The sequence below is a fragment of the Piliocolobus tephrosceles genome, chromosome 8 (genome assembly GCF_002776525.5).
Source record: "Piliocolobus tephrosceles isolate RC106 chromosome 8, ASM277652v3, whole genome shotgun sequence".
Taxonomy (NCBI): Eukaryota; Metazoa; Chordata; class Mammalia; order Primates; family Cercopithecidae; genus Piliocolobus; species Piliocolobus tephrosceles.
In genome coordinates this window covers 117854220-117874751 of record NC_045441.1, presented here as the reverse complement: position 1 = coordinate 117874751, position 20532 = coordinate 117854220, and the positions used below count along the sequence as shown (strand labels likewise).

The 20532-nt window shown below is 41.4% G+C and overlaps 1 protein-coding gene across 2 annotated transcripts in view; it reads right to left on the bottom strand.

Moving 5' to 3' along the window:
• Positions 1-17013, bottom strand: part of CALU (calumenin) — a 33120-nt gene extending 16107 nt beyond the window's left edge. The window contains exons 1-3 of one of the 2 annotated variants that reach the window (XM_023223539.1): positions 16873-17013; positions 7570-7801; positions 1579-1772 (exon numbers count right to left, since the gene is read on the bottom strand). In XM_023223539.1, the coding sequence (XP_023079307.1) occupies positions 1579-1772; positions 7570-7790 (415 nt within the window). In that variant the 5' untranslated portion in view covers positions 7791-7801; positions 16873-17013. Of the gene's footprint in view, positions 1-1311; positions 1506-1578; positions 1773-7569; positions 7802-16872 lie in introns of both variants that reach the window. The other variant, XM_023223540.1, reaches the window with a different exon arrangement.
• Positions 17014-20532: the final 3519 nt, after the last annotated feature.

Here is a 20532-nt window from a genome sequence, read left to right as displayed (position 1 = left end):
AAGTGTCAAGCATTGAGAGAGAGTGCCACTTTAGTCTTAGGAAAGAGAACAAGCCTGACACAGAAATAAAAGTCTCTTCACCAGAAATGCATGCAGTCCTGTAATTAATGCAGACAGCTGGCTATCTGTGGGGAAACAGATCCATTATACACTCACTGTTAGTCAGTGGCAGAGAACGCTTGCTTTAACCCAGAAGGTTGCCTAATTTCCAGGATTAAAATGGAGAAAGTACCATTTATATTAATACATTCTTGTCTTAAACTGTAACCATGTACAACAGAGGAATTTCACGAATAAAAACACTCTGGGTCATCAACTCAGTAAGACTCACTGCCTAGTATTCAGCAGCAGGCAAGTGTTACAAGTAAAAGAAAATTACTAACAGGTGGCCCAAGCGTACAAGCTATCAAATCAACAAAAAGCAATCAAATTAACATTTATTTGCCTTAAAGCATTTGCAAAGCAGGCTGATAAACTCATGTGCCAGAGAAAACAAATGGGAAATTTTCATTTCCAAACTTCAGTAAGCAGACATACTGAAATAGTTGAATTTTATCAAGGAAAGCTATTTTATTAAGGAAAGACTTCTCACCACTTATAAAGAAATCTAATTTGGTTTGAATTTTAGGTACAACAATTTATTGGGACCATGTCAAGAGACATCTCAAAGCCCCTTGCTTTGCACTGTTGGAACTATGTAGCCTTATAGCCTTTTTTTTTTTTTTTTTTTGACAGGTCTTGCTCTGTCCCCAAGGCTGGAGCGCAGCAGTGCAATCATGGCTTGCGGTTGCCTCAACCTCCTGGGCTTAAGTGATCCTCCCACCTCAGCCTCCTGACTATCTAGGACAGGCATGTGCCACCACGCTTGGCTAATTTAAATTTAAATTTTTTTTTTTTTTTGGTAGACACAGGGTCTCCCTATGTTGCCCAGACTGGTCTCAAACTCCTGGGCCCAGGCAATCGTCCTGCCTCAGCATCCCAAAGTGCTTACAGGCGTGAGCTATCGGCACCAGGCCCAATGTATTCTTTTAAATGAATCTACTCCAAAAATTGTCTCTATGAGGGATGACATAAAGAAAAAATGGTAAAATATATGTAAAATGCTAAAAATGTAGAAGATAACAGACTTCAGAAAACGACAATTAAACATATTTAAAAATACATAATATACAAATTTAAAATAAATAAAGGGAATCAGTTTAGCACTGAATTGAACTATTTAAGATAAGCTTCCCTTCCTTTACTGCATGACCCATTTGTTTCTTTGACTCAAGACCACGGTCTCTGCCAGGCTGACATCTTGCCCCTTACCCAGGTAAGTGCCATAAGTCACGTTTCTGTACTCATCCCAGGAGATTAAGCCGTCTTGGTTCATATCAAACTCCTGCCACTGGTTTTCAACATTGTCATATATGTATTTCTTCTGGGCGTGCTTAATCCAGGATTTCAGCTCCCCCTCCGTCACAAACCCATCTTTATCCGCGTCTATTTTATCTACAATCATTCTACAAGACAAAACAGTTACGTTTCAAGGTGCCAGCTCCACAAGGCTTTTTCCCCCAGATAGTTGGGACCTACCTAAAACGTAGCCGTAGGTGGCATTTTTATACTCCTCCCAGGAAACGAGGCCGTCCTCATTGAGGTCATGCCCCTTCCACTGTCGCTCTACATCCTCGTAAATCCAGCGCTTTTGTGCAAATTTAATCCAGTCTTTGAGCTCATCCACAGTGACAAACCCGTCCTTGTCGCCATCTATTTTACTTACAATCTTTCTGTAGAAAATGCAGAGAAATCCAGCAAAAGGTTAAAAAGACACAGAACTCTGGACTTAGCCAGGTGTGTGCCCAGGGCTAATGCACAGAAATAAAAAATTGTCTCCAAAACAAAACTGCCAGGCCAGCAACTGAAAAAAATGGTCCATTACTGGTCTGTAACAAGCCACAGTGAATAAGGTCAACACAGTCAAGGCTGGTGCACTTGGATCCAAAAGCAAACTCAGCCTATCTCTTTAGAGGTAGATTTCAGCCTATGGTTAGAATTCAGGAGTGAATATCCACTCCTATCCAAGTTCTCCACTCTTTGTATCAAACAATATGTAAAACTTTGTTTTTCCTTTTTTTCATTTTTATTTTCTCTAGTGAAGATGTGGCTGAACTTTATTTTTCTTTATTGCTTACAGAAGAGAAACTCCAATTCCTGGTAAATAATCATGGTTTTCTAAAAATTCATAATATTTACATCAGACTTTAAAAATTTAGCTGCTTTTAGAAAAAGTAACACTTTTGATAAAAATACGAAGATATCAAAAAAGTTCTGGGATCATTTATATCTCAAGGCAAGATTATTTTTAAAAAACAGATAAAAAGACAGGAAGATGCGTATCTAAAAAATGGCTAGCAGCTTTTAAATACTATGTTGAACTGGATTTTTACATGAAAACAGAGAACTCTGAGGAAATGATGTGGTAAGAATGTATATCTGATTATGAGAATGTTAATAAGCTGAGAGAGTTAGTATGTAGATCATAAAGCAAAACCACAAAGCTAAAGGATCAGTAGCTTTATGAAGCTTTATGTGTCTTTCTTCCAGATCTGTCATCTTATGGATTTAAAAATATGGGCATGATATGAAAACTTCTGTTTAAAGGTGCAATCACTTAACTACAGAGGCAAGATCATCCTATGTAATGTTACCCAAGTAAGTAGCCCAGTTTGGAATATGAAGTTGAAGTCAAAACTTCCAACAAAAGCGAAATCTTGGTATACTCCTATGCTCTATTATTTGCAGGACTGAAAAGATCGTCACTTGGTAGCAAATAATGTCTTTCCCCAGTCTGTGTTCATTTCATGAATACAACATAGGAAAGTGATCAGAATTGAAGAGCACTAGTGACACTATGAAAAGAGACTCATCTTGATACAGATAGGGTGTTAGATACAACTATTACTTAAATCCTATAAGTAACTACCTATAAGGATTGAAAAGATTGTCACTTGGTAGCAAATGTCTTTCCCCAGTTTGTGTTTATTTCATGAAAAAACATAGGAAAGTGATCAGAATTGAAGAGCTCTAGTGACACTATGAAAAGAGACTCATCTTGATACAGATACGGTATTGGATACAACTATTACTTAAATCCTATAAGTAACTAGCATTTTCCTTCAGAGAAGGTGTAATCTTGCTCCAAAATGTTACCAGGAAAGGTAAACCAGTAAGAAGTTATCTCTGGACTGGTACAGTGGCTCACGCCTGTAATCTCAGCACTTTGGGAAGCCAAGGTGGACAGACCACCTGGCAGGAGGTGAGGAATTCGAGACCAGCCTGGCCAACATGGTGAAACCCAGCTCTCTACTAAGAACACAAAAATTAGCTGGGCATGGTGGCGCATGCCTATAATCTCAGCTATTCAGGAGGCTGAAGCAGGAGAATCTCTTGAACCTGGGAGGCCGTGGTTGCAATGAGCTGAGATTGCGCCACTGCACTCCAGCCTGGGAGACAGAGTGAGACCCTGTCTCAATTTAAAAAAAAAAAAAAAAAAAAAAGAAGTTATCTCTTAAATATCCTCTTCTATTTACATAGACATAAGGACAATTTTTGTTGCTATAACTTTAGTCCTGTAGAATTTTAATACTATTCACAGATGAAGCTATACCAACATTAAAAAGTTCTACATTATTTATAATGGGATGCAGTTTGTGCTCGAATGATACTGGTTACTAATAGTGCCACTGTACAGTTCATAAATAAAGGGCAAGGAAAAAGGGCACCCAGAACCCCTCCTATCCCCAAAAGGTATTTTTAAACTATTATAAATAGCCTAAGAGAAGGATCGCCCAGATTAAAAAAAGACATGACTGTTCAAGACGAGCTTTTCTTAATGAAGCTGGCTAAAGAGCATTCTATTCAATGCAAACATCTCAAATGGTTTAACCTAGGGGTTGGCAAATTTAAGAAAAAAATGATATATATATTTTTTTACCTAAACAGAAAAATAGTTTACAAGGCAAACTTCTTTTTAAAAAAAGGGACAGATAGTAAATATTTTTGACTTTGTGGGCAACATATGGTATGGTGTGTGTGTGTGTGTATTTTTTTCTTTTTAAACAAGCCTCTAAAAATGTAAAAGCCATTCTTGCTGATCATCAAGCCTGCAGGCAGTAAGTACACTGGAAGTGGGCACATCCTATTTTAGGCATAAGGCTCTAAACTATCATCTTTAAATGCCTGTGTAAATTTATAAAGCTAATGGTGTCATAGTCCTGTGACAGCGGAGAACCCTATGGATGCCACTAAATAAGCCTTTATTCTAGGACAGACACAATGCATTAATGCACCTCATGTTATTTCTTTTAGGAGGTAGCACATACCTCTACATTTCAAGGAGCATAAAGCAAACTCTTCAGTTGTTTAAGAATTTGGATCAATAAATGGGCTCCAGAAAGGTGACCAATATTCCTGAAATTTTCAGTACACAAAATTTTCTTATTTTTATTGTTATTATTATTTTTTGAGACAGGGTCTTGCTCTGTCACCCAGGCTGGAGGGCAGTGGTACAATCACAGCTCACTGTAGCCTTGACCTCCCAGGCTGAAGGGATCCTCTCATCTCAACCTCCTCAGTGGCTGGGACTACAGGCACACGCCACCATGTCCAACTGATTTTTTAATTTGTTGTAGAGAGAGGGTCTCCCTATATTGCCCAGGCTGGTCTCAAACTCCTGAGCTCAAGCAGTCTTCCTGCTTCAGCCTCTCAAAGTGCTGGGATTACAGCTGTGAGCCATTGTGCCTGGCCCAAAATTGTATATATAAGCGTGCACATTTCTGAGGAAAAGTCCTTAGCTTTCATTAGACTCCCAAAGGGCGTGGGCCTGTGATCCCCAAAAGGATAATGAACTTCTCTAGTTCACTTCTATAATAAACGTATCAAGGATTTTTTTTTTTTTTTTTGGAACGGAGTCTCTCTTTGTTGCCAGGCTGGAGTGCAGTGGCGTGATCTCGGCTCACTGTAACCTCTGCCTCCCGGGTTCAAGCAATTCTCCTGCCTCAGTCTCCTGAGAAGCTGGTACTACAGGCACGCGCCACCATGCTCAGCTAACGTTCGTATTTTTAGTAGAGACGGGATTTCACCATATGGGCCAGGATGGTCTCAATCTCTTGACCTCATGATCTGCCTACCGCGGCCTCCCAAAGTGTTGGGATTACAGGCGTGAGCCACTGTGCCCAGCCAGAAAACTTTTTAAATATTAAGAACCACTACCTCAAAACAAATCTTCATTTTAATGATACATGAAATGGCCTGTCAACATTCTTAATAAGAAAAAATACCTGAAACTTGTATATTGAATTGTTTTAAAATGCTTCCTGTGTTCTTTTAGCTATTATTGCAAATAAGGCATAAACAATGACTTACCTCTTAATTACATGTCTTATAGACAGATGGAAAAAAGGGGGAACCTGTTGTTCCCAGTTCTGGTATACATTACCCTACCAAAACAATGTCTGGAAATGCCATAGTAAATAAGTTTTTTAAAAGGTTCATGTGGGATTCTTGCTCCCAACAGTATGTTACTATATAAAGTAGGGATATTTGTCACTACCAACAAAATTTGGGAGAAGCAAACAGTCTATTTGTACATTCCATAAAAAACACGACTTTATCATCTTATTCAAATCAAATACAGAATCTGTATATGTGACGAACTTTCAATATTCACTGATCACAAAAAGGAGTACTTTCTACTGAAAACTGCCAGCAGAGCTTTATCCCTACCTGCAAGGAGCCAGAACATCCTCATTAAAGTACCATCTACACTAAATGACACCAAACCTAAGGGCCTTTCATTATTTAAGAGTAATTCTGTGAAAAAAATATGTGCAGACCAAAATGTGGGTTGGACATGCACAATATTAATGGGCGTGACATGAAGAATTAGAATACCCTCTGCATTTCTATTTTCTTTTCTTTTTTTTTGAGACGGAGTCTTGCTCTGTTGCCCAGGCTGGAATGCAGTGGCACAATTTCAGCTCACAGCAAGCTCCACCTCCCGGGTTCATGCCATTCTCCTGCCTCAGCCTCCCGAGTAGCTGGGACTACAGGCAACCGCCATCACGCCCAGCTAAATTTTTTTTTTGAGACGCAGTCTCGCTCTGTCGCTCAGGCTGGAGTGCAGTGGCTGGATCTCAGCTCACTGCAAGCTCCGCCTCTTGGGTTTACGCCATTCTCCTGCCTCAGTCTCCTGAGTAGCTGGTTCTACAGGTGCCCACCACCTCACCTGGCTAGTTTTTTTTTTTTTGTATTTTTTAGTGGAGACGGCGTTTCACCGTGTTAGCCAGGATGGTCTCAATCTCCTGACCTTGTGATCCACCCACCTTGGCCTCCCAAAGTGCTGGGATTACAGGCGTGAGCCACCGTGCCCGACCTGCATTTCTATTTTCAACCTGGAATGTTAGTACGGTTATTAGATTAAAACTGAAAGTGAGAATGGTCTCTCAAAGGAAAGCAATCTAATAGAACACTAACTCTGTGATGGATTTCTATCTATATCTACTTTCAAGTGTTATGTGATAGTACTCATTCTACATAGCAAAATATTTTTATTATTTCTGTCAATGTTGAAGAATAAAACACTGTACCCTTCAGTCAGTAGATAACCCAATAAAAAAATAAATTTATTCTGCAGCATCTTCCAAAGCAAATCCTATAACAATGTCTTATGATCAAAATGCTACCCAACAAGGCAAAATATTTTTAGAAATTGCTATGTGTGGCACAACTTTCCACACAAATCTCTTGAATACAGTTTAGAAAGTTGCACCAATAGTGCTCACTGAGAATAATATTTTTACAAAGTTGACCTGCATTTTCTTCAAAAGGAAGGCTTTGGAAGGACCAAAAAACACACTGTCAGATCCCCAATTAGAAATAATCAACTGGGATTCTACCAAATCAATTTTTCAGGTCAAAAGCTGTCTACCAAGAGAGCCAAAGAATCTGACTATGGCCCCGCTGTTACTGAAACAGTAACTCATACTCAGACATTAAGTTACAATTTTCTAAAAGACAAAGTTGATTTGATTTTTGTTTTTTAATGAAGCAAATATCTGAGAATGAAAATAAAGAGGGTGAAGGACACCCCGGGAAACCATAAACTTTATAGGGATCCAATGTGCAGTTTATTAGCCCATCAAAGACTTGGTTTGTGCCAGGTCAACAGGGCACAGTTTTTAAAAATTAAAAGCAGCAGAGATGAGAAGAGATGAGAAATCCCCCCAAGCTATGCTCTTCTGGTAGCAAGATAATGCAGTTCAAGTTGGGTCCTGCAGTACTTGGTACTTTTATGCAAAAATGATGCTTTGTAGAACGAGGCACAGGCTGTTATTCAATTAAAAATGTATGAAATCAGGCACTTAATGAAATTTTAGAGGTAGTAATTCCATGATTAGCTTTCAGAAGATATATTAATAGTTCAATACAATTTTACTCATAACTGAGCCAGAAAAGAAGGAAAGAATTAGCCTTTATAAAGAATGTCATTACCCACACTAGACCCCCTGAGAGCTGGCACCTTACCCAAGCCTTTCCTTGCTCTCTTCTGGTGTCAGCTGATCAAAGGTCTTTGCTTCTTCAGCACCCAAGAAGGCATCATGGTCATAATCAAAACTCTGAGCATCATTGTGAATCTTGTCACTGAGCTGAGGCTCATGATGTACACGGTCCTTCTTTTCTGTGGGCTTGCTCAAGGCAAAGGCTGTGCACAGGGACAGGCACATAAGAAACTGTCGCAGGTCCATGATAATTAGATCTTAAAGAAAATGAAAAGCAGTTAATTCAGGAGGCAGTATGCTTAATAACTAAACAAGAAATTAAAAGCTCACATCCCAAATTATTAATGCGATACACACATCTATGCAAGTCTTTTATATTATCCCAATTACTTAATCCATAAAATAAGTATGGTGGAATATCAGACTCTTCAATTATTATGGTGAGAAATTTTTACCAGTTTCCTTCATCTGATTGTAGGCTGATAAGAAACTTATACTTAAAATGTCCACTTTCTGTTTTCTTTCAAAAGATACCAAAGTAGAACTTTAATCCTTTTGCCTAAATTCGTAAGAATTAAAAGTGAAAGAACCAAGATTTAAATGCTGATTCCAAATCCTTTCCTTTTTGTACGCATTGGTGGTCTGGTCACCAAATATGGCTGATTATTAGAATCATCTAGGAAGCTTTAAGTTTCCCCTATTGATTTAGATTCTCTGAAGTCGAATTCAGACATTTGCAGCTTTAAATGTTTTTCAGGTGATTCTGATGTTCCTGAGATTAGGAACCAGTGAAACACTTGGCAGCTTCCTTGGTCTATAGCACCAAGTCTCCGACATCCAGGCTCAACCCTGAGTCACCTTCAAAGGCCAAATCATTAAAATGATCTGGCCACAGGTAAGAACTTCTTTATCCTTCTGCACAGTTGTTTCCCATACTTGTCTAGGCATAAATACCACCTGTAGTACTGTTCAAAGTACAGATTTCCAGGCCCTGATTCAAACTTTCAGAATCTCTGTAGTCACAGGAGACTCTAATGAACAAGCACAAAGCTGGAACACTTGACTGAAAAAATGTGACAAAAAACCTGCAAAGAAGCTGCAGAGTAGAAATCTGTTTAGTACACTCTACTGATTCCCCACAGTACTATCCAGAGTGGTTAAAGTCTTAGAGGAAAAAAAAAATTAAAAATCAAGAAGAAGGGTTTTCAGGATTTTACATTTTCTTTCATCACTGGGAAAGCAGCTCAGTGGGGGAGGGTGGGAGGTCCTGAAATGGCAGCGGACGTATCAGTGGAGAGTGGAAAGTGTTCTAGAGTAAATATGACAATGCAGTAAGACAAACAGAAATGTACCTAAGGAGATAATGGGGGTGGGAGGGCAGGCGGGCAGTGCCCCAAGTCTCAAAAAAGGTACTGTTACTGATGATGTGAAGGTTAAGACTTATGAAAACCCATCAGAAGAAGCAATGTGAAAGCAAGACCATGAAACCCACAGAGAAAGGGGTCAAAGATGGTACTTATCTTACTCTATTCCTATCAATGTTAGAACTTGGCTATGTTTCTCAACATTGTTTCATTCAATCACATCAAAATACCCACATTTACAGACAAAGATGCTTAAGTAAGATGTTCAATGATAACAGTTCATAATGATTAAAAACTCGGAAAACAAATAAAAAGAGAATTGGCAAAATATATTAAATCTTTATTACGGAAAAATACACAAAGGTTAAAAAGAATGGGCCAGGCGCGGTGGCTCACGCTTGTAATCCCAGCACATTGGGAGGCCAAGGTGGGCGGATCACAAGGTCAGGAGATAGAGACCATCCTGGCTAATGGGATGCTGAAACCCCATCTACTAAAAATACAAAATATTAGCCAGGCATGGAGGCGGGCACCTGTAGTCCCAGCTACTTGGGAGGCTGAGGCAGGAGAATGGTGTGAAGCCGGGAGGCAGAGCTTGCAGTCAGCCGAGATCGCACCACTGCACTCCAGCCTGGGCTACAGAGCGAGACTCAGTCTCAAAAAAAGAACGACGTGAGGCCGGGCGTGGTGGCTCATGCCTGTAATCCCAACACTTCGGGAGGCTGATGCAGGTGGATCACTTGCATCCAGGAGTTTAAGACAAGCCTGGGTGACATAGCGAAACCCTGTCTCTACTAGAAATACAAAAATTAGCCGGGCATGGTGGCACACACCTGTAGTCCCAGCTACTCAGGAGGCTGAAGTGGGAGGATAGCTTGAACCCACCAGGTGGAGGTTGCAGTGAGCTGAGATTGTGCCACAGAACTCCAACCTGGGTGACAGAGACCTTGTCTGGAAAAAAAAAAAAAAGAAGCCAGGCGTGGTGGCTCATGCCTGTAATCCCAGCACTTTGGGAGGCCAAGACAGGAAGATCACTTGAGGTTAGGAGTTCGAGACCAGCCTGAGAAACATGGTGAAACCCTGTCTCTGCTAAAAATACAAAACTTAGCTGGGTGTGGTGGCGCACGCCTGTAGTCCCAGCTACTCAGAAGGCTGAGGCATGAGAAGTGCTGGAACCCGGGAGGCGGAGGCTGCAGTGAGCTGAGATCGTGCCACTGTACTTCAGCCTGGGTGACAGAGTGAGACCCTTTCTCAAAAAAAAAAAAAAAAGAGTGTAAAAAAAAAAAAAAAGAATGAGACGCATCTATCTACAGTGATATGGAGAACTCACCATGATATGTCAAGTGAACAAAAAAAGCAAGGTGCAAAACAATGTGAAGATCTCATTTACATAAAAAGCAAAACAAAATTAAACTATCTCCCCAGCTTGTTTTTATTTGTATAAAATACAACATGCACATAAATGGTGTGGAAAGATAAACACCCATGTGCAAACAGTGGTAACCTCAAAGTTCATGGAAGAGACAGGAATGGGGTGGGTTGGTAAGACTGGTGTGAAACTGAATTTTAATACTGTATCCTGTTGTATTGTCTAATTTGTATGAACAGCACACTCTCATGTTTATTAGCTTTCTGTGTGTATCACTTGTAAAATACTGCTCTGGGTGAATAACACCACTCTGGCTGACCCTCCAATAATTCAACTGATCAATCAAATCAGTTAAAGAGTAAACAGATAATTCGAGATTTAGTGGCTCTATAAATACAACATTAAAGTGACCATGCCTTTACTTCAGGGCAAAATGAAACTTCTATCTCAAATTATAAACAAGTCTTATTTTGAGAGAGTGTCTTACTCTGTCACCCAGGCTACTTGGAGTGGTGTGATGATAGCTCACTGCAGTCTGGACCTCCGGGGCTCAGACCGTTCTCCCACTTCAGTCTCCCAAGTAGCTGGGAGTACAAGTGTGCACCACCATGCCCAGCTAATTAAAAAAAAAAAAAGTTGTAGAGTCTCACTATGTTGCCCAGGCTGGTCTCAAGTGATCCTCCTGCCCTGGCCTCCCAAAGTGCTGGGATTACAGTCGTGAGCTACCATACCCAGCCTATAAACAAATAATTCTGTAGATAAACAAAACTTTGGAAACAAAAAACAGAATTATATATTGTTGATGTTTTGGGATATATCCCAACAATATGAATAATGACAGAGGCTTGCAGAATCAAGTAAAATCAAGAGTCACTGCAACAAAGCATTTTCCTTATGCCTAAGGGGACTTTATCTTTAGGAAAATTTTACAAATGATTACATTCTCAAAATAAAATATAGCATAATACCCTAACAATTCTTGCCAACCCCAAATATTACAATATGAATAAATGCTTATGTACTCTAACATTATCAGGGCCTGGAAAGGATACTATACCACATTTTAAGACATGTAGCATACAGAAATGTAATATATTGGTTCACTTTGTGATTTAGAGGGAAAACTACATTTATGTTTCAGGCTTAACATCTTGATACAAGGATACCAGAATTCCCAAGAGGAAAAGCGATTTAGCTTTATCACTCACCTATTTCTCCTTCCTTCCCCTCTCTCGATTAAACTTCCAATCTCATCCTTAAACAGGCTCCTCCATTCTGTCAATCAATGCTTCTCAGGTCTCCACTACCCACAGTCTTTCCCAGACTGTGCTATTCCTTCAAGCCTGCGCTTCCCTTTCCCTCACCCACACAGTTTCTACCCTGCTGCCTCTGCTTCCTCACCATCCAATGCTACCCTGAAATCTGGCTTCCTTACTATTGATGAAACTGCCTACAAGCGTCATCAAAGACCACCAGATGGACAAAGTCAATGGTCCATCTTTAACTTTTTTATCTTTCTGCAGGGAGGAATGAAAAATCTGCACTTTAAGTAAGTTCTACTTAAAAAAAACAAAACATCCTTTGTGCTCACATATACCAACTCCTGGCTATTAGAAACTTTAACAGAAGGCCTCTTGTTTTATGAATACAGACACTAAAAACAAAAAACACCATCCATACCAAAAACTGTACTAGATTTATCTAAAACCATATGGTTTTTGGTATGGAGCGTGTGTGTATGTTCAAGCAGAAACAAAGGACATCTAAGACAAAGGATATTTTATGTGGGAAGATGTGAAAAGGAACAGTAAAAAAAATAACTTCATACACAGCATTTGAAAAACTACATTAGTGCACTTCATTTTCTTTTGTTGAGACTCAGTCTCTGTCGCCCAGGATGGAGCGCAGTAGTGTGATCCTGGCTCACTGCAACCTCCACCTCCTGGGTTCAAGTGATTCTCCTGCCTCAGCCTCCTGAATAGCTGGGATTACAGGCATGCTCCACCACGCCCGAATAATTTTTGTATTTTTAGTAGATACGGGGTTTCACCATGTTGTCCAGGTAGGTCTCGAACTCCTAACCTCAAGTGATCCTCCCATCTCAGTCTTGGCCTCCCAAAGTGTCGGGATTACAGGAGTGAGCTACCACGACCAGCTAGTGCACTTCATTTCTGAAGCATCTTTGTCTTTTCAACCAAATTGAAACCAAATGATACAAAGTTAATGGCCCTTCTCACCATTTTCCTCACCCACTTCAACACTTTATAAAAGTTTAGATTGGGCCAGCTATCTGGCAGTGGCTCACACCTGTAATCCCAGCACTTTGGGGGGCCGAGGTGGATGGAATGCTGGAGTTCAAGAGCAGCCTAGGCAACCCCATCTCCACCAAAAATACAAAAAACTAGCTGGGTGTGGTGGTGCAGCTATAGTCCCAGCTACTCGGGAAGCTGAGGTGGGAGGATCGCCTGAGCCCCGGAGACACGAGGTTGCAGTGAGCCATGATCATGCCACCACACTCCAGCCTTGGTGAGGAAACAAGACTCTGTCTCAAAAAAAAAAAAAAAAAAGAAAAAAGTTTAAGTTGGATACTGTCATCTAAAAAGTAAAAAACAGTTTAGAGGAATAGGTACAGATCACAGATCACTTCCAGCTGGAAAGATCTTTGTGCATCCACTGGGCCATATATATTGATCACAATACTGGTCCAGTGGATATACTATGAACATAACGGACAACATAATATTAGGAAAAATATGATACACGTAAACGAAAGACTTAACTGTATGAGCTTTTATCATGCGATCTAGAAAGTAAACCAATGCTTGTGAAAACTGAATCTCCCCACCCCCCATTTCTCAAATATGAGTTTCTCCTAAAATTTTGTCTCTCTTCCACGAAAGGCAATATCTAATATTTTTTTCTTGGGGAAAAAAAAAAATCTAGACCTGTACTGCCCAGTACAGTAGCCACTAGCCACATGTGACTACTAAGCACTTGAAATGTGGCTAGTGTGAACTGAGATTGGTATAAGTGTTACATTTCATATCTAAAGAATGGTATTTTATATGTATTAGATTAAATATTATTAACATTACTTTCACCTGTTTTAGATTTTCACCTGAAAATTTAAAATTACATATGTGACTTGTATTACATTTTTATTGGACAGCATGTTAGGCACAAACCAAAAGATTAGAAAAGATGTCCAGTAGCTATTATCCTTTTGTAGTATTAATGTCACTAATAATGATCTTCTATAAAGCTGTTTTCATGAATTGTTCCAGTAATTTTTAAAAAGAAAAGATTAACAGGGTTAAGTGTGATTTTAATAACAACGAGTCTTAAGAATTGGTTTCTTCGATCCATCCAAAAATGTCCTTAAAAGCCCTAAATTCTTACCACTCCTCCCTGACCCACCCTTCAGGTAAGAACTTAAGAGCTTTCAAGGAAATTTTTGTCCTTAGTGTCCATAGTGGACATCCATTGGACCAGTATTGCAATCGATATATGGCCCAAGCTTTCAATTTTGGTAAAGTGCCACTGGTTACAGAATACTTAAATTGTTTCAGGGAAATTTAGACGTTTAAATTCAACTTCACAAGAATGTTAACACTGAGTGATCCAACAGTTATTCTGGTTGACCAAAGACCCATTGCTCAATGTTAACAATTGGGAGAAATGGGTGTGGTAGTAAAATTCCAGTTCTCTGAGCTGGATGGATATTCACCAGAAAAGGCATTTACTTCTCCATAATGCAGCAAAAGCAGGATCTCATTGTTTAACTGTCTACTTCAATTGGAGATTACAGGGAACAGCCTGATAGCAATTTAAATATACTAAGGCCCAGGTTATGAGATCTAGAAAATGAAGTTATCTGGTTATCTATCTGACATTCTTTACTTAAAAACTTTAGTACTATACCAATGGACCATCACATAAAAGTGATGGCATCCTTTATGATAAAAGTCATGACACCAACACATAATTTATTTAACGTCTCTCTAGTGATGAAGTTACATCGGTTCATCAATACATTCTAATTATATAGTGTGATGGAGGGAATACATCTACAAGACAGCTGAGATAATAAAAGTACAAAATCTGGCTGCAGAAGAAAAACTCTAGATGTCCTAGACGGAGGACTAGGACGCAGCAAACCAGTATGTCTCAAACTATTACTCAAGCTTCCTTAGTTCTATAACGAAAGCAACCAGCACAAACTTAAAATTTTTCTGGCTAGAGAATAAAACACTTTTTAAAGAAGCCTTGGTTTCTAGCTGTAATTTTGCTGTGCATGTGTAACAAGCGTGACATTGTTGAGAATTTGGTAGTTAATTTAGCTCAACCTTCCTTCAGTGCCAGATGTCTACAAATAAATTTAAGATCCTAGAAGACCTACCTACTATGATCACTCTAGCTGGAAGTGATCTGTTATTTTTTTCTTTTTGGACAAAAAGGGTATGATCCAATATAAACTTCTATAAAACTCATTTGAACCACTCAATAACAATGACCATAGGCTACTTTAAGTTGTCTCCTTAGCTCCCCTTTAGAATCTGCACTTCTGGAATAATGTCTACATATCAGCCAGCACAAATTATTATCCCTATATTGTCCCTAATACAGTGTCTTGCACATTTTACTGGATTAATACATCTTACTGAATTAATTGGGCGGTACTTGGCAGCAATATGGTTCCTGCCTGCCTGTGTTCTCCAAGCTCCAATTCCGTTTACTGGATCTGGCAATTGGCCAGGAAAAGGCAAGTGTTATTTCAGCTGTCTTAACTCTGATACATAAATTACAGCATCAGCAACATCCATACTTAAGAGTTCAGAGAGTGAGAATCTAGGGCCTTATGGTCTAGCTAGCATTTCCCATGGCTATCCTTGGCTACACCTCTGTCCTTCCAATATCCCCGGTACAACTATGTTACAGAAAATCTGTGTTAACACCAATGTACTAGGGTATGGTGTTGCAGTCTCAGGCACGTGGGAGGCTGAGGCAGGAGGACGGCTTCTGCATGCGAGTTCAAGGCTCCACCTGGGAAACATAGTGAGACCCTCAACTCTAAAATAAATAAATTTTAAAAAATAACACCAATATATAGATCCCAATACTGCTTTAATGGATATAAAGTGCTATAAATAAGTATTTCTTAACACATCACTGGATGAATGAAAGCAAACAATGATTATATTGAGAGTGACAATGAGTTGGTTTCAAAGCTATATGGAGTACTATTCACTCAGGCATACTTAATATATTTTTGTGAGCTCATGGCTCTCCTACTTGTGATTCTCAAAAAAATCCTATTGGAACCCCCGTCCCCAACCCCCAATCACCGTAAAACCTCAGATCAGGCCTTGGGAAACTCATTTTCTTGACAAATACTTGTAAACACTTGACAAGTGTTAGTAGGTAGGTCTTCTAGGATCTTATTTAGAGGTTATATCTGGTTCGTTTGGATTATACTATATAAATTCTTCAGTGATGACTCGTTTGGTATTTGGTTAATTAAATCTGAGTGAGGCCAAACTTGCATTTGTCTTGTGTCAGGTTCCATTTTATGGCAAAGACTAATTTTACAGAGATTCCAAGGTTCCCTGCCTCCAAGCTGAATAAGCTACTAGAACAAAAAACAACTAGAAGCCACCTTATTCCCAATTCAGTTCATGGTTCATGCCAGAAAATGAATGCAATTCAATTCTCAAAGACACTATTCTAGAATTTTATACACTTAGGAATTCAGATCACAGGCTCAAAAGTTTTAGCAGGAGACCCAGGGAGCTTTTACCTTGATGCAAAAGCAGCTTTCGAAACTGCAAGCCACTCTACTATACGCTTAATCACGGCAGCTATAGGGAATTAAGTTTATTTCTGACCGCAGCATGCTAAAGATCAGTAGGATATGGGGCTAGAAGCAACAAAAAACGTAAAAAGAAAGATTAATTCCCCAACAAAGCTTTAAAAACTATTTTCCGTCGCAACTGAAATACGTAGCCAAACATGGAGGCTCTAAACATTCGGCTTTTCTTTAAAATTACAGATACCACCTAGTGTCTTCAGTCGTTCTTTCCCCCCTTGTTTCTGCACCCTTTAGGTGAGTGAACACGACCTTGGCAGATGCACCCTATTCTCGGGATGTGGCCTTGGGGCGGGGCTGGCAGATACAAGCAGGCTGGTGAGTGGGAGGCAGCAGGGAGCTGTTACAACAACACTATCCAAATGCCCTCCGACCTTCCGGAGGCAAAAAGTGACTCTCTGGTGCCAGGGACTCGGTGAGTGGCGTGACCCAGAGACGGAGGACTAGGACGCAGCAAACCAGGCACAGAACAGTACCCAATGGGACGGAGTTTGACCGGACCAGCCCCCTTCCCAGAGCGCGCGGGAAGACGGGCGGCGGCTTCCATCCCAGGCTGCACACCGAGGGCCCTGGGATCTCCAGCAGGCTCAGGCCTGGGACCCCGGCGCCAGCAGAGACAGGGGCCCCGAACGAGGCAGTCCCCTGCTGCGCCAAGAACAAGACCGGGGACAGAAAGAAAGCGGACAAAGATGAGGCAGTGGTGAAGGAGCTGGGCATCACCATACTTACCTTTCCTCGTAGCCCCCACAACACAAGACGCCGAGGCCGCCGCTCACCCACCGGCTCAGCTCACGCGCGCAAGCACCGCCCAACCGGAAGCGGCTCTCCGCCCCGCCCTCATCCGCCTCGCCGGCGGCCTCCCGACCAATCATCAGCAAACTCGCCGCTGACGCATAGCTTCCCCGAGCAGCCATTGGTCTAACAATCGCATAGCCGGGATTGGCTGGAAAGCGCCACGTCCCCGGGACCGCGCCGAGCTGCGTGGACCAGATTCCCGCCCAACTCTAGTCCCTGGGCTTGTTGGGACCGCGGGCCCCAGCCCCAGCCCCAGCCCCGTACTGCGGGTGGCGTGGGCGCTGCCGTTTGGCTGCCACGTCCCCATTCACAGCTAATGACTCTGCTTCCACAGGGCTTCTGAGACTATCCTGCTAGTTATCTTCATTCCCACAAGGCCACCAGGGCGGAATTAATCCGACTGAATCAGTCACCAACTTTATTGAACAATCCCAACTTTTTCTTTCCCTTAAGCGCTGCGCCCTGTGCTATCTACAGGAGGCTCTTCAGTCTTTGGCACCAGCGTATCTTTCAGCTCCATCTCCCAACACTCCCCCTCATCTTGCCTTCTGGGCACCATCATCTGTGTTTCCTAACAGCCGGTTCTTTTTCATCTTTAAGATTTTTGATCAAGAGGCTTCCTCTGCCAGGATTAAGTGCGTTTTCCTGATTTTCTGCCTTGCCAATAGAAGTCCCAGTTCAGATGTTAGCTCTAGAAACTTTCCCCGACCCCACTAAGCATAATTCTTACCTTATTTACCATCATAGCTGTTTATAGCTTCAGTACACTTTGCCAAATTCTGCTATAAAATGTAGCTTATCCATCTGTCCTCTTCTGGAGTAAGCTCCTGGGTAGGTATCTGTCTATTCATCTTTATATCTGCAGCTCTGAGCTTACTGCGCAGCTCAGTAATAATGTTAAGTGAAGGGAATGGGCCAAACCCGTTGCATGTCCCTGGTTTAAGAGGAACGCAGTAAATCATCCATTTAGTCATTTCATGTCATAAAATTAAAACAAGTATCAAATAAAGAAAGGATACTATAGCTTCAACACAAATGGAATGTAAACCTGTGGCGTTCTTAGCACATAAAGCCTCTATAGTTTAAAATCAAATTGAGACAAGTAGTAAGCTCATGAAACAGTTAAGCTCATGAAAGCAAGCTAGTTACTGTCAACGTGAAAGTTTTACAACTAATGCTTACTGCATTCAGACAAAGGAGTGTCAGTGACCCTTGGTGGTAGTCAGAGAAGGCTTCAGAGGAAGATATGACTAAGGCTGGACTAAGGAAGTCCCAAATGGACTATTCAGCAAGAAGAGTAATAGGAATAAGGACAAGTGGAGGGCAGAGTGGGGGGGGTAAATTCTCAGGCCAGGTAGCAAATGAGGAAGGCAAAAAAAAAGAGTGAGGGGGAAGCAATGAAAGGAAAGCATGGATGGTAAGTTTGGAGAGGTAATGGAAGATCTTGCCAATTTGAGGAGCCTGAACCGAAGGCAGTGGGAATTGTGGGTCTTCTTGGGAAGGTTTCTAAGCTTGTGCCTACAGGGAAACACATCTAATGGGCATTAACAATAAAACAGGCTGCCCCAGGAGGCATTATTTCAAAAACAGTTTTTAAAATACCTCCTTAAGGATCACTTGAGGCCAGGAGTTCGAGACCAGCATGGGCAACATAATGAGACCCTTCCTACCCTCCTCTCTACGAAAAAAAAATTTAAAATTAGCTGGGCATGGTGGCACACACAGGTAGTTCAAGCTAGTTGCTTGAGCCTGGGAGGTTGAGGCTGCAATGAGCTGTGATTGTGCCATTTCACTCCAGCCTGGGCAACAGAGCAAGACCCTTTCTTTTAAAAAATAAAAATAACAAATAACAAATAACTCCTTAAAGTCAGGCACTGTGTTAGGTGCTGGTGAACCCAAAATAAATAAGACATCGTACCTGTCCTCAACGAACCCAGCCTAATGGTGAGCCATCCATCCTGGAATTGTCCTAGTAAAGGCTAAACAGATAGTGAGAGTGCCAGAGAAGGGGCCCTCCAACCCTGAGGTTCCCTAATGGAGAAGGGCCTGGCCTAGCAAGGGCAAGGGAAATGGAAATGAACCCTTATATACAAGAGGTTTTTTGTTTGTTTATTTGTTTGTTTCTGAGATGGAGCTTTGCTTTTGTTACCCAGACTGGAGTGCAATGGTGCGAACTTGGCTCACTGCAACCTCCGCCTGCTAGGTTCAAGCGATTCTCCTGCCTCAGCCTCCCAAGTAGTTGGGATTACAGGTATGTGCCACCATGCCTGGCTAATTTTTGTATTTTTAGTAGAGACAAGGTTTCACCATGTTGGTCAGGCCAGTGTCGAACTCCTGACCTCTAGTGATCCGCCTGCCTCGGCCTCCCAAAGTGCTGGGATTATAGGCATGAGCCACTGTGCCCGGCCACAAGAGAGATTTTAAAAGTGGAAATAAGTCCTGAGCTTAGTGACCACTTGAACGAATGAAATGAAGAAGGAGCACTCAAAAATTAAAAGGTTTAATCATGGGAGACTGGGAGAATGAGCTAGATGCATGGAATGAGGGAAGTCAATTGAATTCAAGACATAGGAAGTCTGTGATGGTAGAACCTCTAAAGAGAAAGAGCCAAGAGCCTGGAGGAGATACTCGGGAGGGGTTGTTGGCCAGGAGATGGCTGGTGGAGCCATGAGAACAGATAAACTTTTTGAAGAGACAAAAGCAGATTAGACCTCACGGGAGCCCCAGAGTTAGAAAGTGGGTGGAGGAAGGAAGAAAAGGACCTGAGGGACAACACATATTAGAAATGCTGCCAATAGCTGCACCCAAGGCCATCGAGTGAGAGCAGCACTGAAGGACTGCTTGTGGCCGCATGATGGTGTCACCACAAAAGGCTGACATTCGTCTCCAAGCATCCCATCTCTGCTCATTGGTGCTACTGAACATTCAGTGTTTCCTGTGTGCAGACACTGTTATAGGACTGGGGATACAGCAGTGAGCAAAATTAAATCTGTCATGGTGCTTATATTCTGGTATGTAGAGGTAAGTGAGACAGCCCAAAAACAAGAAAAAAGCAACATACATAGAATGAGAGGTGGTGACAGGTGCTGTTACCTGAAAAACCAGGGTTTGTTCTCTTAGTAACAAACAATGCAAAACTCAGTTTTATTATCAATAGAAGTTTTATTACTTGGCATATGTAAGAAGGATACTGGGAATGTTCTCTAAAGCAGTGTCTCCCCAAGGGAAGTTGACAGGAGGGTTTTACGGGGTGATGGAGAGAGGAGAAGGTGCAAAATCACATGTAGAGGAGGGGTCCCAGTGGCACAGATGACTGAGCCATTATGCCAGCACATAGGTGGCATGTTATGGCAATGAAGCTATAGCTCCTCCTAAGGTGGAGACTTTGACATGGTCAAGCAAAAAGTTGACACAGTTCATCTATAAGTTGCCAGGGTCTGCAAGGAGCTGGTTCAAACCAACAGGGCGACCACATTCCATGCAGTGTTTGGGGAAGAACAGGCCGCAGGGCAGAAGGCTGTGAAACAGGCTGATTGCTCAAGTTGACTGAATTCCTTTTATCCCTGGAGACCCTGATATGGGTTGGATCTGTGT